Source organism: Purpureocillium takamizusanense, chromosome 4 (assembly GCF_022605165.1).
Source record: "Purpureocillium takamizusanense chromosome 4, complete sequence".
Taxonomy (NCBI): domain Eukaryota; kingdom Fungi; phylum Ascomycota; class Sordariomycetes; order Hypocreales; family Ophiocordycipitaceae; genus Purpureocillium; species Purpureocillium takamizusanense.
This window is the reverse complement of record NC_063071.1, coordinates 1,089,746-1,103,433: the sequence shown is the minus strand read 5'-3', so window position 1 is coordinate 1,103,433 and position 13,688 is coordinate 1,089,746. Positions and strand designations below refer to the sequence as shown.

Sequence of the window (13,688 nt, the reverse complement as noted above, 5' to 3'; positions counted from 1 at the left end):
TCCAACCAGGTTGTTCTCGAAACGCTATACAAGCGATCGAGGCCTAGCGCAGTCATGGTGGAATATTCGCGCTTCATCTATTGACCGCATATGAGCACGACACCCATCAGTGGCCTACAACACCATATGCAACGATTATAGGGCTCGAACGGGGCCCTACAACAAGGCAGATAGATACCCGCCCACTTGGCTACGCCACCAGCGAGAGGTATGATCCGTATATTGTTAACGATGCCTTTCCCACCCGGCCTTGTAGGGCGCTGCTGCCCCGCACCCATTATATCCTCTGGACATTATAGTGGTCCTCCCTATCGACTCCTGCTTCGGCGCCGGCTCCGGCTCCGACTGCGACTGCGACGCCTTCGCTCCCGTCGAGGCGACATGCTCCGGTCGCGCCTACTCCGAGTGTCGCGGTCGCGGTCGCGGTCTCTATCTCTGTCTCTGTCCCTGTCCCGATCCCGATCCCGATCCCGATCTCTGGCTCGGTCTCGGTCTCGGTCACGCTCACGGTCGCGATCCCGGCTCCGATCACGGTCCCGGTCACGCCTGTCGCGGTCTCGATCCCGGCTTCCGTCTCGGTGCCGTGCCCTGTCACGGCTGCGGGACCGGCTCCGGCGCGTGTCGCGGTCGTCCCGGCCTCGTGGCTCGTTAGGCAATCTTCCGCCGTCGGCTCTGTCTGAGAGGGCAGAGAGACACTCACCAGGTTTGTCATCGACCCCGGGCACCGGCAATCCCTTCTCCCTGGCGTCCTTCTGGGCTGCCAGATATGCCTTGGCCTCCTTCTCGCGCTTCTTGACCTCCTCCAGCTTCCACTCCTCCAGCTCGTCCCTCCTAACGGATGCAGTGCGTATCATGGAAGTGCGAGGCCGTGATCGGGTCCGGCTCCGTCGGCCACGGTCGCGTTCCTCGTCCTTGTCGCGATCATTGTCTCGGTCCCGGGTCCTTTCCTTATCCCTATCACGGTCCCGGTCTCGGCTGCGCCGACGTGCGGGCGAGCGGGCGGCCGCTCTAGGGTCGTAGTAATCACCTACGCCGCGCCGACTGTCGCGAGACCGACTACGCTCTCGCCTTGTCCGTGAGCGTGAGCGACTTCTGTCCCGTCTATCCGGCCGGTGGCGCGACCGAGTCCGATCTCTATCGCGGCTGCGGTCTCGCCGGTCCCGGGACCGGTCCCGTTTGTCTCGCGTGCGGCTCCTATCACGACGCTCGGACCGTGCAGGAGACCGTGTTCGCTCTCGGCGCCGCGATCGACTGCGCCGCGACCGCTCGCGTCGGTCTCGGGAGCGGCTGCGGTCTCGGCGGTCGTCTCGTCGAGGGCGAGAGCGGCTCCTGTCGCGTCTCAACCTCGACCGACTCCGGTCCCGACGATCTCTGTCGCGGGACCTGCTCCGCTCACGCCGAGGGGACTGTGACCGTCGATCCCGGCGCCGGCGGTCATCAGACTCTCGCTCTCGGCTTCGGTCCCTCCCCCTGTCCATGTCACGGTTGCGAGGCCGTGACGCACTCCTAGTGCTCCGCCGCTCCTCTCGTAGGCCAGACAACTTGTCGGCGGGCGTCTTTGAGTCCCTGCGCCCGATTGCCAAGGCAGGGTCGCTAGGCTTGCGAGACTCGGACACGCGCGGGGAGTCCCGACGGATTGGGTTGATGGCGGATGTTGGCCCGACTCTTCGCGGCGGCGGCGCTAGGGTATCGTCCACTTCCAAGTCAAGCTGCGCTCGAGCAACCTTACTGCTCTCGCGGAGAAGGTCGGCGAGGGCTTCCTGCTCCAGTCGATCGTTGTCTTCTTTGGAAAGCTTCTCCTTGAGCTTTGCCGATGACGCCTCTTTGTCTTTAGAGCGGGACCGGGAGTGCGATCGGTCTCGTGGACGATCTCTGTCCCTGTCGCGATCCCGGTCTCGGCGATCACGTTCCTTGTGTCGTTCTTCTCGTTCCTTGTCACGCTGTTTCTCTCGCTCTTCTCTCTCCAGCTCCCTCTTGCGCCGCCGCTCGTCGCGTTCGGCTTGCCGCTTAAGCTCAGCCTCTTCGCGCTCCCTCTCCTCCTTGCGCTGTTCTTCCTTGGCGATGCGCCGCTTCTCTTCCTCAATTGCGGCCTCTTTCTGCTTGAGCTCCTCCCGTATGCGCTCACGCTCGGCGTTTCGTGCCTCCGTGTCGGCAGCGTATTCTTCGTCTGTCTTTGCGCCCCGCGTCATCTCGGCCGAGGCAGCCTCCTCGCCAATATCCGCGCGTCGAATCTCGCGGATGCGCTCCTCGATCCCATCGACATCTATGAGTTTCCCAATGACATCTTCGGCTTTTTGATAGACCCCAGAGCGTTCCAGAGCGCCGTCGATGAGTGCGGCCGCCTTCCGTCGGTCCAGGGTCAGGAGCTGCTGCGGGTTTCGTTCGACCTCCTTCTCCGCTACTTCGAGAATCGCTTTCGTGACCTGAGCTTCGTAGTCCTGCCTAAGCGTTAGCAAAATGAACATTGTCAAGTCGCGATGATTCTTGAAACGTACACTCGCCGCGAACTTGTCCCACACTTGCTTGCGGATCGAGTCGTAGGCGCCTTCCTTCTTGAAGCTATGTGCGAGAGACTCGATGGCGCCACGCGTCGCCGATGGCAGCGGGAGGTCGGAGGCCTTGAATTTCCGCGCAGCCGGTCGATCCCCGTTCGTTTCAGGGGCGCCGTTGGGCTTCGCAGCCGGGGTCGCCATGTTCGACGTCCGTCCCGAACCAGACACGCGATGCCTCGGCGAGAGCGAGCTCCGGTAATGCCCTCAGATCTCTACATAGAGATGTAGCGGCGGCGGCGGCTCACCAGGGAGTGATTATCGGATCGCGCGGCGGGTGCTGCCGTGTGTTGGTTGCCAAGCGCGTTGTGTAGGATCCGGGAGAGGGATGGTGATGCGCAATACAAGGGTCCCTGAAGAGGTCGCGCCAGCCCCACACGTGACTGATCCAGCTACCCTACAGCGAACGACACGCGCTTTATTGTCGGTCTTCAATGCCGACATGCAGTCGTTGAGATGAATAAATAATAGATACATTGTGGCATCAGTCCTTTAATGCTTACATAGCATTACTATACCTTACATATTTTGCTGTCTTTGCCTTTTGGAGTGCCGCCGATCCAGCTCGCCCATTCATATAGAGACGCAGACTCATAGCGCTACTAGATTACGTTTATCAGGAAAGCCTCTCACTATCGACACCTTTACACCGCCGCTAATTACGAGATAGTGCAGCCGCTATGCGCTCTTGTGCAGATGATGTTGTCATTGTTACATGTGACGAAGAAAAGAGGATATCATGCCGCCCATCATCATAGTCATAGGGGAGAGTTCCCAACCCGTAACGCCTTGCCGCCCAAATGCACCTCCCAGCTGAGTATACACGCCTCCTGCCATTAGAACTCGCCCTCGCCACCACGGCCAACGACACTCGCCGTCCAGAGTCCAACGAGGCCCCACCAGTTGACCTTCCAGCCACGCCAAAGACCCTCCAGGCCCTGCCCCTTTCTGTGCGTAGGCTGAAGGGTCCTAGCCTTCGCCTTGCCCTTCTTGGGAGGCTGCGAGGCCGAAATCTCCCGCGTGCCCTCCTCGGAAGCGATGTGGTACATGGTGCCGAAGACGCCCTTGTACCGCCCGATGGGAACAATGGTTTCGAATTTCTGATCCTTTGCCCCGAGCACCCGAGCGTACTGCTGGCCCGTGAGCACAGCCATCTGGCCGCGGCGTAGCACCGTCTCGATGGGCAGCTTGACGAGGATCGCAGCGGACGAGGCGAAAAATTTGGCGACGGAAAACGTCATCGGCGAGACTTGGCTATCAATCATGAATCGAGTTCGCAGGACGAGCGGCGTTGATAATGTCAACAGCGGATGAATGAGCGAGTTGAGAACGGTGGGAAGAGCAATCGCGGACGGACACAGGTACGACGGAAGGGCGCGCAGGGACGCCAGCGTCCGGCGCTGTCCCTTGTTCGGAGTCAGGATGAGCCTGCAAGGGTCAGCTTTTGCCTGCAAAACATGACGACCGGGGTCACCTACTTAGTGCGTACAAGGTCCAGCGGCGAGAGAAGGACGCCTGTAGCCACCGCCGCAGCGCCAGCAACGAAGAGGGATACCCAGGGATACGGGGACGCGATGTCGATGAGGCGGTCCATGTCTTCCCTGACGCCCAGGTCGGGAACGTTGAAGATGGCGCTCAGGAAGCTTCGCGACCAGTTTTCCAGCAAGGATTGCAAGACGGTGTAGAGGAACGTTGCGTTCGAGCCCTTCCACACGCCCCATGCGCCGTCCTTTTGCCATAACTGCCCAATCACTTCGGCAATAGAGTCCGGCCTCCGCAGAGTCAGCTGGTGTTCTGGGACAGCAGGCTTTTTGGCCGTCGACGATGGCGATGATGCGCCGTGAATGTGCTGGTTTCTCCTGTACGAGGACGTGGGCGTTCCGGGCACGTTGGATGTGAAATAGGCAGGTTCGTCACCTTCCGAGTCGGAATCTGCGTACTGTATTTTTTGTTAGAGCTCCAAAGGCGGCAGAATCGGGCGCGCAACTACACATACATCATAGATGGAGCCGGCCTGGCCCGAGGCCTGCCGCTTCAAGCTGCCGGGCTCCGACGCCGTGGCCAGCGCGGCGTTGTCGTCCTGGTCGCGTGCCTGCAGGATCGTCTTGGCCACCTCAAACGGCTGGGCCATCAACACGGAAGTGTACTTCCATACCAGCTCGTCGACCAGCTCCTTGACGCTCTGGACGACCGACGGCGATGAGTCGCGCAGGTAGTCCTTGTAGTCGAGGTCGGCGAGGACGTCGCGCGCCTTGGACGCGTAGCGGGCGCTGCCCGTCGCATGGCGGCCGGAGAAGGGATTCGTGCTGGCGGCGGCGACGGGGTCGGCGGCCTCGCCGATGGTGGGCGGAATGTAGTAGGGCCTCAGCGGGTTGACGCCCTCTCTGTGCGTCGTCGACATGATGGATGCGGCCGCGGGGGTTGGCGGTGGCGCATTTGCGTCTCTGCTGCAGTCGCGGGTGAGGTGAGGAGGAGCTGTCGGAAAATGAAATCATCAGCAAAAAACAGGCCAGGCCGGGTCCGGGCCAAGCTCCAGGCCCGGTTGAGCCGCTGAGTGAGCTCGGCAGGTCGGAGTTAGGGGGCGGCGGGTGCCAGGCCAGGGCGGGCCGCCGGCGAATGAATTTCCCGGTGGAGCTGGCGGCCGCAAACCAGTGACGGGGGCCGCATTTGCAAGCGAAGGCTTCGGAAATGCGAGAGTGAGCAATAGTCCGCGACCGCGCGCTGCCAGACCGTCCGTCCGCTCAAAAATCTAAGCCTACGCGAAAAGGCGCAATTGATCCAAAGTTGACCTTTTCCACAGACGCTGTCTTCCAACTGCCTGCGACCGCCCCGCCCACTGCCGCTCGGGTACCGCGACGACCCGGGTCGGATATCGCCGCTTCAATAAATTCCTCCACCGCCCGAACCCCCCAGCGACATCGCACCCTCTCCCTCCGCCGCCACCCAGAATGCCCGCCTCGAGATCAGTCGCCGCCGGCCTGGCATGTCTGCCGACCGTAGCTTGCCGGAGCCTACAGCCTGGTCGCGTGCAAATGAAGACGGCCAGTCTTGCATCGTCATTCGCAGCCCAGTCCAAGCCCAGCTCCGTGCCTCGGTGGGCATGGGCAGTGACCCCCGCTCGGCGCGCCTTCACAACCACGACGCCAAGGCGGCACGGGCATATCGAGCCGCCGAAACCCGGCCAAGAGTACGTCTTGGATGCGTCGTCCCACGGCGGAACAAGCAGCTAACGGGCACCAGGCTCTACGTCACATTCATCGAAAAGGACGGAATGGAGCACAAGTTTGCCGTTTCCGAAGGCGACAACCTGCTCGACATTGCGCAGGCCAACGACCTCGAGATGGAGGGCGCGTGCGGCGGCTCCTGTGCCTGCTCGACGTGTCACGTCATCGTTGTAGACGAGGACAAGTACGACAAGATGCCCGAGCCCGAAGATGACGAGAACGACATGCTGGACCTTGCCTTTGGCCTCACGGAGACGAGCCGGCTGGGGTGCCAGGTCAAGATGACAAAGGAGCTCGACGGCCTTGTCGTCAAGCTGCCGTCCATGACGAGGAACCTGCAAGCAAGCGACTTCCAATGAGAGGAGAAGCCTGCCGGAGTGAGGAGGCAAAGGCGCCGAGCGGGCGGCGCAGCTGTTCAGTCTAAACTTGTACACTACCAAAACGCGCATAGAAGGCGGGGGAAAAGCCCATGGGTCACCGGGAGGAGCGTCATTGGGGGTATCTTGAATGCATTTACAGGTGATGGAGCCCTAATGAATACCTCATCTCTCTTCCTACATGACGACTGCCCCGGCCTCAATAACTAGGCCTCCTCCAGCCCGCCCTTCTTGAGCCCGCCTCCACCCGACGCAATCAGGTCCAGGAATCCCTTTTTGCTCAGCTCGTTGACCTTGCTCTCGCGCTGCCCGATGCCAATGACGCCCTCCTTCCTGGCGCTCTTCTCCGCCTCCGTCGCCTTGACCTGCGCCGCCCTCACCGCGTTGAACAGCGTCACCACACCCCGCTGCGCCACCTTGCGCAGCTTCTTCTCCTTGTCGAGGATCTCCGACGTCGTCGTCTCGGGCACGCCCGTGGTCTCGCTCGCGGTCGCGATTAGCACGTCCTTGACGCGGCCCTTCTCGAGGGCCCGGCGCTTCTGCTCCTTGAGCTGGCGCTTGGCCTTGGATTCCAGGGCGCTGTCGACGGCGGCCTTGGACGCCTCGTGCGCGGCGGCGCTCCGTGACAGGACGGGATCTGAGCGTTTCGACGAGGAGAGCTTTGTGGATAGGATTTTGGACAGCGACGTCGCGAATGCGGTTGGGTCGTTGCGCTTCGCTTTTGACTTGGTGCCGGCTGAGCGGGCCTCGAGGTCGAACTCGTCGAGATTTGACTCGTCTTCCTCGTCCTCGTCCTCCTCATCATCATCCTCGTCCTCCTCGTCTGCCTCCTGCGGCGGCGCCTTTTTGCTCTTGGGCTGTGCCTTCATCTTCATAGCCCTTTTCAGCTTGGGTTGCTCCTCCTCCGCGCTGGACGAGTCGCTATCACCAGCATCCTCCGCGCCATCGTCGACCTTTGCATTGTGGATATCGTCGTCCGAGTCGAGCAGGTTGACCGGATCGAATCCCTGGTCCTCTTCCTCGGCCTCGGACTCGCTGTGATATTGCTTCAGCTGCTGTCGCTTTTGCTTCTTTGACGGGCGCTGTAGCCGGCCGTCGATTGGCCTCTTCTTGTTTGCGTGTCCTGGCATTGTGTCTGCCCGGCTTGCTGTGTGTGAGTGTGGTGTGTGGTGAAGTGAAGTGAGGGCGGCTGCCGCTGGGTAGATTTTTGGCGGAGCTGCCAGCAAAAAGTCTGGATTCTGCCAGGCAATTTTTCTGGACGGAGGGGCCGCTGGGCCAGGCGGTGTCGGCGGACCCGGGAGGGATGGTGGTGGGTGGGTCTTGATGCGGATCTCGCGCGATGTGGAGACTGGACTGTTTTACACGGCTGGGCGCTGTCGTAACCCTAACCCTTGAATTCCCTCGACAGACCCCGTCAACGTGCATGAGTCTGCATGCGTCTGCCTCGTCATTGTCTCTACGTATGAGGCACACGCCCCGAGTAACCTACGGAATCGCATCAGATTGCTTTGACCCGCCTCTCGAACCGCGGAATCTGCTTCGTGAACCGCGCCGGGTCCTCCCTCGCGCCGTCCTTCCAGTACTCGTACTCGATCCACGCATTCTCGGGCATCTGCTCCTCCATCGCCGCCATCCACTGGCCCAGCTCCGGACTCAGCGGAATGACCCCCGTCTCCAGCACGTACTGGTCCCACAGCTTGATGAGCGCGGCTAGTCGCTCGGGCTCCTGCTCGGCCAGGTCGTGCACCTCGCCCGGGTCGCGCGCCAGGTTGTACAGCTGCCACCGCTCCGGGCCCTTGGGCTTGGGGATGAAGACGATCTTCCAGTCGCCCTTGCGGACCGCCGCGCGCCCGCACGTCTCCCACCCGTTGATGAAATCCTCGTCGTGGATCCTGGGCGCGCGGCCCTGCAGGTACGGGACCATGGACGCGCCGCGCATGGGCACCACCTCACGGCCCTGGTACGTTGGCGCCGGATGCGTGACGCCGGCCATTTCCAGTATCGTGGGTGCGAGATCCATGACGGTCGAGAACTGGTGCGTGATGCTATGGCGATCGATTTTGGAATCGAAGAAGCCCTGTGGGGGCTTCATGAGGAACGGCACCCGCACGCCGCCTTCAGTCGTGTAGGCCTTGTATAGCCTGCTCGGCGCCGTCGCCGCCTGCGCCCACCGTGGCCCGTACCAGATGAAAGAGTTTCCGTTCCCGAGGTTGTCCAAGCTGTTGTCGTAGTAGCGCTGCAGATGCTGGATCATCGACCCCTGGACGATCGGGTACGCCTCGTACGCGGCGCCCTCTGCGCCGTTGTCTGACAGGAAGCACACAAACGTGTTGTCCAGCTCACCCGTCTCCTCTAGGTAGTCGACCACCTTACCCACATTGGTGTCGATGCACTCTACCATGGCGGCGAAGACCTCCATGGCGCGGCACGAGTTGGCCTTCTCCTGCTCGCTCATCTCGCTCCACTCTTTGACCTCGTCGGCTACGACGGGGTGCGGCTCGACATCTTGCGGCACCATGCCGAAGTCCTTGAGCCGCTGGAGCCGCTTCTCGCGCAGCGCATCGGGCCCCTCGTCATACACACCGCGATACTTGCGGATGACCTCCTGCGGCGCCTGGAGCGGCCAATGCGGCGCCGTGAACGGCAGGTATGCAAAGAAGGGCCTCTCGTCGCCTCCTTCGTCGCGCTCCTTCAGGTACTGCAGCATCTTATCGCCGTACCCGTCCGACGAGTACCACCCCTCAGGCACCTTGGTGTACTCGCCGTCCTCGCTGTGCAGCGCGATGAAGCTCATGGTCATGAACTCGGGGATCTTGTCCTGGCCCTCGAGCTGCGGCTCGTACCCGTAGTGGTTGCTGCACGCCGGCAGATGCGCAAAGCTGCGCTCGAAGCCGCGCGCCTTGGGGCTTCGCTCGGGCGTCAGGCCCAAGTGCCACTTGCCCGACAGGAGTGTCAGGTAGCCGTCGTCGCGGAGGAGCTCAGGCAGAGCCACGACGCGTTCGTTGAGGTACCCCTCGTATCCCGGCATCCCGCGCTGGACGTTGGTAGACATGGTCCCGTTGGGGTCGTTTTGGCCCGAGATGTTTGTCCACTCGATGAGGTTGCCCAGTCCCGCAATGTGGTGGTCGGTACCCGTCATGATCATGGCCCGGGACGGGGAGCACGCCGCCGCGGCGTGGAAGTCCGTGAACCGGATACCATTCTTGGCCAACTTGTCCAGATTCGGTGTGTTGATCTCGCCGCCGAATGGCGAAATGTCTGAGAAGCCAAGGTCATCGGCGACAATTACGAGAAAGTTGGGCCGCTTGGCAGCCATGCTGATGGTGCCCCTTGACGATTGCTGCTGTTTGTCCTTGGGCGATGCGAAGCCGTTCATCAATCGAGAGAAGCCGGCAGATATGGAGTTGGCGACAAAAGGATAAGCCACATGGCTTGGGAACGTGTTGCCACTTCGTCCATTTTGTATATGTTCTAGCCCGACTCCAACAATCGCGCCATCACGACGGCGCATCGGGCCCCGCTGGCTAAGACCGGGTAGATCGACAGCTCCGCACTCCATCACGAGCTCGGCGTCTCGCAAAAACACCCTATTGGGGCGCTTGGTAGGTGCTGACAGGTCCCGAAAGCCCAGAGGACAACAGTTGCACGACCGCAGCGCCGATAGCGGCACGAAAGGCCGCCCTTGAAGCAGCCGATACTCAAGTATTTACCCAAAACTATGACCATAGCCACAAGGTATCGACACAAGCCGCATAATTATTTACAATCCCAAAGCCCTACGCCCCGGAGCCTCGCGGCTCGAACCCACTATCAACATTGCATTTGAGTTACGAAAACCGGAGTCTGTCCCAAAACGACCTGCCTGAGCTGAAGCCTTCCGCTACAGGCGGTTCAACAAGCAGCGTGCTCCATCTCTCCTGTCCATCGATGTATAGGTGATACTGAAGCGTACTCTCGCCAGACACCTCCTGAATTGTGAAGGACCCAAACTTGGACATGCCCGAAGGGATATAGCTGTGCATGTCTCGCGTCAGTGGAGAACCGGACCAACCACGACGAGGGTTACTTACTGCAACTTGATGTCCTCGCTGTCCGTCTGCTTGTACGAGGGGATTGGGGATGCAAATTGGTTGAGGGGGCTTGTCGAGAACTCGAACGCGGTGGCGCTTTCGGGCCACCGCGACTCAGGAGGAGGTGGGAATTTGGTTGCCGCAAACTCGTGCCGATCTCCAGAGAGGATAACCACGGTAGTGCCACGCGCACCAGCTTCCCACATAGCCTCAAGAATAGTTCTCCGCTCGACCAGGAAACCACCCCATGTGTCTTTGACGTTGACCGGCCAGTTCTTCGTAAAGGGCACGGACGAGGCCACGAACTTCCACTTGACCCCTTGGGGCTCTGGCTTCGCCAGCCAGGCCAAGAAGTCGTCCAGTTGAGCTTTGCCCAGCATTGTCTTGTTGGTATCATCGAAAGGTTGGTTATTGCTAGATCGGTAGCTCCTCGTGTCCAGCATGAAGAAGCTTGCAGGTCCTTGGGTAAACTCAAACCAGGTCACACCGGTGCGCTTCCGTAGCCGGCTGGTGGCAGCATGAGAGCTTGGTGGGTTGACACCAGCCTGATAAATGTTCCACGGATCAATGGCGGCCTTGTAGATGCCAGTGGTATTCGAGGACCAGTCATTGGAGATTTCGTGGTCGTCCAGGACGTGGATCCAGCTCAAATTCTGCGCCACGGGGGGCCAGTCTGGGGAGGCATACACCTGGCGGTACTGCATTCGATACTCCTCAGCCGACTTGCCGAACCTTTCCGGAACATCGACATAGATGAAGTCTCCAAGAAAGAGCATAAACTGTGCCCCGAGATCAGGCAACTTGTTCGCCAGGTGACGCAGACCTGGAATGGCCAGCGCGTGGTCCAATGGGTTATACGGGAAGCGGGGAAGGATGCAAGACGTGGAGAGGAACGTAAATTTTCCGCCATCGTACCGGGATGTCGCTCCCGCTTTTGGTGGCGCCAGAAACTCTCCAGAGTGGTTGTTCGACGTCCTCCATTCGTACCGTCTCTGCTCCGAGTGTCGCAAAGGAGCCTTTATATATCCGGTAAAGTCGGTCTCGTTGGTCGTCCACCGAACGCCGCCGCCAGGCTGCCACAGAGGATTGTCGAAAGGCGGCTCCGGGTCCAGAATGCGGATTTCCAGAGTGACTGGCATCTTGCCCTGATCGGGCTCGCGGATCAAAAAGTTGGCCTCGGTTGGGGAGACATATCCGAGACGAACAAAAGATAGGTCGTGGGATGGGTAATACCACCGGGCTCGGAACAGCGCGTCGCCCGTAAGCGCAACCAGCAGTAAGTTGATAAGTAGTGTCGCAATGGACAGGCTCGGGCGGCTGGAGCTGGGAGAGCCAAGCGCAAGGATCTTCCACGGCGCAACCGTCTTCTCCTCAACGATGATGGTCTCCGCGACATCGATTTCCTCGGACACAACAGCGGGCTCCTGCTCCACAGCGACCCCGTCATCGGCCAAGAGGGGTGTCTTAGGTGTGGCCGTTGTTTCCTTGACCGTGACATTGACCTCGTCTTTGACAATCTCCACACTAGGCTCAGTAAAGTAGCTAGCCACGAAGGCGGGCAGGTAGATGGCGAAGAGGGCAAAAGTGATGGACGGGAAATGTGCCTGCGCCGGTTAGTATGAGCAACGCCAGGCGACGCGTCGCTAGCTTACTGGAAACTGCAGTCATGTTAGTATGCGATAGGAGATGACGGGCCATAATGGGTACGAACGAATCTGAAAAAGAGGACGGCGCATATTCTGAGGCCGGTCGAGGACACCCTCGCGACGGTGGTCTGAAGTGCCATGGCTGCGACAGGAGAGACCGGAGATTCCGGGGAGCTTCGACAATAGCTCCGACCTGTCGCAGAGCTTGCAGGCTGAGGGCGCAAAGCTTTTATAGTGCGAGAAAAAATTCCGGGGTCGGTTTCAGAGAGATCAGAAGGGTTGGCAAAGTCTTGCCACGGACTGCTAACCAACCTGTTGTGGAGGAAAGAGACGGAGGCGACGTGTAATGCGCGAAGCGACCAGTCGTAATTGATAGCAGGAGCTACTTGCAGCAACCGACGTCACCATTGGTTTGTTCCATGGCAGCAGACGCGTGCCGTGTCGTGGCGTGGGCAGCAGGTGTGGCTTGACCTTTTTGGCGGGACCGCAGGCGGGTCTGGGCTGAGCTTGGGGCGGCGGCACGGCGGCTTGGCTGGGGGAGCTTCAGGGGCTCGGGTCGGCGTAGGCGAAATTCCGCGCCGAAGCTTGTCGTGGCCCCTTCGCGACACTCCATCAAGACACATCGACACCTCCCGACCCTTGCTTCCAGCACGCGACAACGCCCCCCTCGACCGACTCGCGCCACCACGATGAGACTCTCGACGATCGCCGCGGGCGTCATTGCCTGCATGGTCACCGATGTCGCGGCCACGGCGCTCACGTACAAGCTGACGGCCAACGAGAAGGCCTGCTTCTACACGGACACCAAAAAGGACAACGAGAAGATCGCCTTCTACTTTGCTGTGGGTGCTTGTCGAATGCGCAATTGCGCGGGCCTGTAGCTTACTCTGGTCGCAGGTCCAATCGGGTGGCTCTTTTGATGTCGACTACATCGTCGAGGGCCCTGGCGGCAAGGTCATTCTCGAGGGCGAAAAGGAGCGAAGTGGTGACTTTGTCTTCACGGCGAAGCAGGCCGGCGAGTACTCGTTTTGCTTCGACAATGAGATGAGCACCTTTGCCGAGAAATACGTCGACTTTGACATTTCGGTTCGTTTGCTCCCAAAACCGGTTCATTCCCCTTGAGCCGTCGCTGATTCGCGCAGGTCGAGAACGAGTCGCGCACCGCGCAGATCCCGTCGAAGCAGGGCACGTCACCAGAGCAGACATCGGTGCTCGAGGAGTCCATCTTCAAGATCTCCACCCAGCTGTCGACCATTTCGCGAAGCCAAAAGTACTTCCGCACGCGCGAGAACCGCAACTTCAGCACCGTCAACAGCACGGAGAAGCGCATTGTCAACTTTAGCATGATCCAGATTGCCCTGATTATCTGCATGGGAGCACTGCAGGTGTTTGTAGTCCGGTTCTTCTTCCAGGTACGTCTTGACCACCAACGCAGGCGGGGCTTAGCATCGGCTAACCATTACTTGCAGGGCGCGCGCAAGGGTTACGTTTGAGCATGTTTTCGTCGGCGGTTGGACATTATGAGGCGCATGTTGATACATAAAAAGAGGGCACAGGGTTATGGCATGTGTAATATCCGGAGCGCGATGGACTATGGGATGGCCATGGCTGGCCTTATGTGATGAATCGACGAGAGCTGGACATGGCCCTGGCGTCGGCGGTCAATGTAATACGGCCTTTGTTGGTAGCTTAGCCCTGACATTGATATTAAAGCCAGACTTCATATTTACCGTTGCACTCCGTATGGAACTCGTCTTAGTGGTCTTTACCAAAGCCAAGTTTGCTCAACACTGCTGGTGGCCTTTGGTGGGTCAGTAGATTC

The 13,688-nt window shown here is 60.1% G+C and overlaps 7 protein-coding genes across 7 annotated transcripts; 2 read left to right on the top strand and 5 right to left on the bottom strand.

Moving 5' to 3' along the window:
* Positions 1 to 159: 159 nt before the first annotated feature.
* On the bottom strand, positions 160 to 2,846 carry JDV02_005003 (uncharacterized protein). The gene is made up of 3 exons (XM_047986248.1): positions 2,496 to 2,846; positions 701 to 2,438; positions 160 to 637 (listed from the first exon to the last, which is right to left on the bottom strand). Exons 1-3 carry the CDS (start codon positions 2,691 to 2,693, stop codon positions 309 to 311), a joined length of 2,265 nt encoding a protein of 754 aa, XP_047842228.1. The 5' UTR covers positions 2,694 to 2,846; the 3' UTR covers positions 160 to 308.
* A 403-nt stretch (positions 2,847 to 3,249) lies between these two features.
* On the bottom strand, positions 3,250 to 4,990 carry JDV02_005002 (uncharacterized protein). The gene is made up of 3 exons (XM_047986247.1): positions 4,546 to 4,990; positions 4,028 to 4,488; positions 3,250 to 3,977 (listed from the first exon to the last, which is right to left on the bottom strand). Exons 1-3 carry the CDS (start codon positions 4,948 to 4,950, stop codon positions 3,386 to 3,388), a joined length of 1,458 nt encoding a protein of 485 aa, XP_047842227.1. The 5' UTR covers positions 4,951 to 4,990; the 3' UTR covers positions 3,250 to 3,385.
* A 257-nt stretch (positions 4,991 to 5,247) lies between these two features.
* On the top strand, positions 5,248 to 6,331 carry YAH1 (mitochondrial matrix iron-sulfur protein). The gene is made up of 3 exons (XM_047986246.1): positions 5,248 to 5,280; positions 5,350 to 5,736; positions 5,790 to 6,331. The coding sequence occupies exons 2-3, from the start codon at positions 5,498 to 5,500 to the stop codon at positions 6,130 to 6,132; spliced, it is 582 nt and encodes a 193-aa protein (XP_047842226.1). The 5' UTR covers positions 5,248 to 5,280; positions 5,350 to 5,497; the 3' UTR covers positions 6,133 to 6,331.
* On the bottom strand, positions 6,269 to 7,336 carry RRP15 (pre-60S ribosomal particles component). The gene has a single exon (XM_047986245.1). It carries the CDS (start codon positions 7,278 to 7,280, stop codon positions 6,357 to 6,359), a length of 924 nt encoding a protein of 307 aa, XP_047842225.1. The 5' UTR covers positions 7,281 to 7,336; the 3' UTR covers positions 6,269 to 6,356.
* A 312-nt stretch (positions 7,337 to 7,648) lies between these two features.
* Positions 7,649 to 9,568, bottom strand: JDV02_004999 (Arylsulfatase (type I); the record flags this gene model as incomplete). Its single annotated transcript, XM_047986244.1, has 1 exon — positions 7,649 to 9,568. Exon 1 carries the CDS (start codon positions 9,524 to 9,526, stop codon positions 7,649 to 7,651), a length of 1,878 nt encoding a protein of 625 aa, XP_047842224.1. The 5' UTR covers positions 9,527 to 9,568.
* Positions 9,569 to 9,780: 212 nt separating this feature from the next.
* JDV02_004998 (Alkaline phosphatase) lies at positions 9,781 to 12,586 on the bottom strand. Its single transcript, XM_047986243.1, has 4 exons — positions 11,932 to 12,586; positions 11,873 to 11,878; positions 10,221 to 11,824; positions 9,781 to 10,164 (listed from the first exon to the last, which is right to left on the bottom strand). Exons 1-4 carry the CDS (start codon positions 12,004 to 12,006, stop codon positions 9,978 to 9,980), a joined length of 1,872 nt encoding a protein of 623 aa, XP_047842223.1. The 5' UTR covers positions 12,007 to 12,586; the 3' UTR covers positions 9,781 to 9,977.
* JDV02_004997 (uncharacterized protein) lies at positions 12,483 to 13,594 on the top strand. Its single transcript, XM_047986242.1, has 4 exons — positions 12,483 to 12,708; positions 12,764 to 12,952; positions 13,009 to 13,278; positions 13,336 to 13,594. Exons 1-4 carry the CDS (start codon positions 12,556 to 12,558, stop codon positions 13,357 to 13,359), a joined length of 636 nt encoding a protein of 211 aa, XP_047842222.1. The 5' UTR covers positions 12,483 to 12,555; the 3' UTR covers positions 13,360 to 13,594.
* The last annotated feature ends 94 nt before the right edge of the window (positions 13,595 to 13,688 follow it).

Bases quoted from the DNA above. Each gene is read 5' to 3' on its own strand.
- JDV02_005003 (XM_047986248.1), bottom strand. From the start codon at position 2,693: ATGGCGACCCCGGCTGCGAAGCCCAACGGCGCCCCTGAAACGAACGGG. The intron at 2,439-2,495 runs GTACGTTTCAAG...ACGCTTAGGCAG, and splicing joins GGGACAAGTTCGCGGCGAGT to GACTACGAAGCTCAGGTCAC. The intron at 638-700 runs GTGAGTGTCTCT...ACGAGCCACGAG, and splicing joins CGGGGTCGATGACAAACCTG to GCCGGGACGACCGCGACACG.
- JDV02_005002 (XM_047986247.1), bottom strand. From the start codon at position 4,950: ATGTCGACGACGCACAGAGAGGGCGTCAACCCGCTGAGGCCCTACTAC. The intron at 4,489-4,545 runs GTATGTGTAGTT...CAAAAAATACAG, and splicing joins AGGCCGGCTCCATCTATGAT to TACGCAGATTCCGACTCGGA. The intron at 3,978-4,027 runs GTAGGTGACCCC...TGACCCTTGCAG, and splicing joins CTGGACCTTGTACGCACTAA to GCTCATCCTGACTCCGAACA.
- YAH1 (XM_047986246.1), top strand. From the start codon at position 5,498: ATGCCCGCCTCGAGATCAGTCGCCGCCGGCCTGGCATGTCTGCCGACC. The intron at 5,737-5,789 runs GTACGTCTTGGA...AACGGGCACCAG, and splicing joins CCGCCGAAACCCGGCCAAGA to GCTCTACGTCACATTCATCG.
- RRP15 (XM_047986245.1), bottom strand. From the start codon at position 7,280: ATGCCAGGACACGCAAACAAGAAGAGGCCAATCGACGGCCGGCTACAG.
- JDV02_004998 (XM_047986243.1), bottom strand. From the start codon at position 12,006: ATGGCACTTCAGACCACCGTCGCGAGGGTGTCCTCGACCGGCCTCAGA. The intron at 10,165-10,220 runs GTAAGTAACCCT...AGACATGCACAG, and splicing joins AGCGAGGACATCAAGTTGCA to CTATATCCCTTCGGGCATGT.
- JDV02_004997 (XM_047986242.1), top strand. From the start codon at position 12,556: ATGAGACTCTCGACGATCGCCGCGGGCGTCATTGCCTGCATGGTCACC. The intron at 12,953-13,008 runs GTTCGTTTGCTC...TGATTCGCGCAG, and splicing joins ACGTCGACTTTGACATTTCG to GTCGAGAACGAGTCGCGCAC. The intron at 13,279-13,335 runs GTACGTCTTGAC...CATTACTTGCAG, and splicing joins TAGTCCGGTTCTTCTTCCAG to GGCGCGCGCAAGGGTTACGT.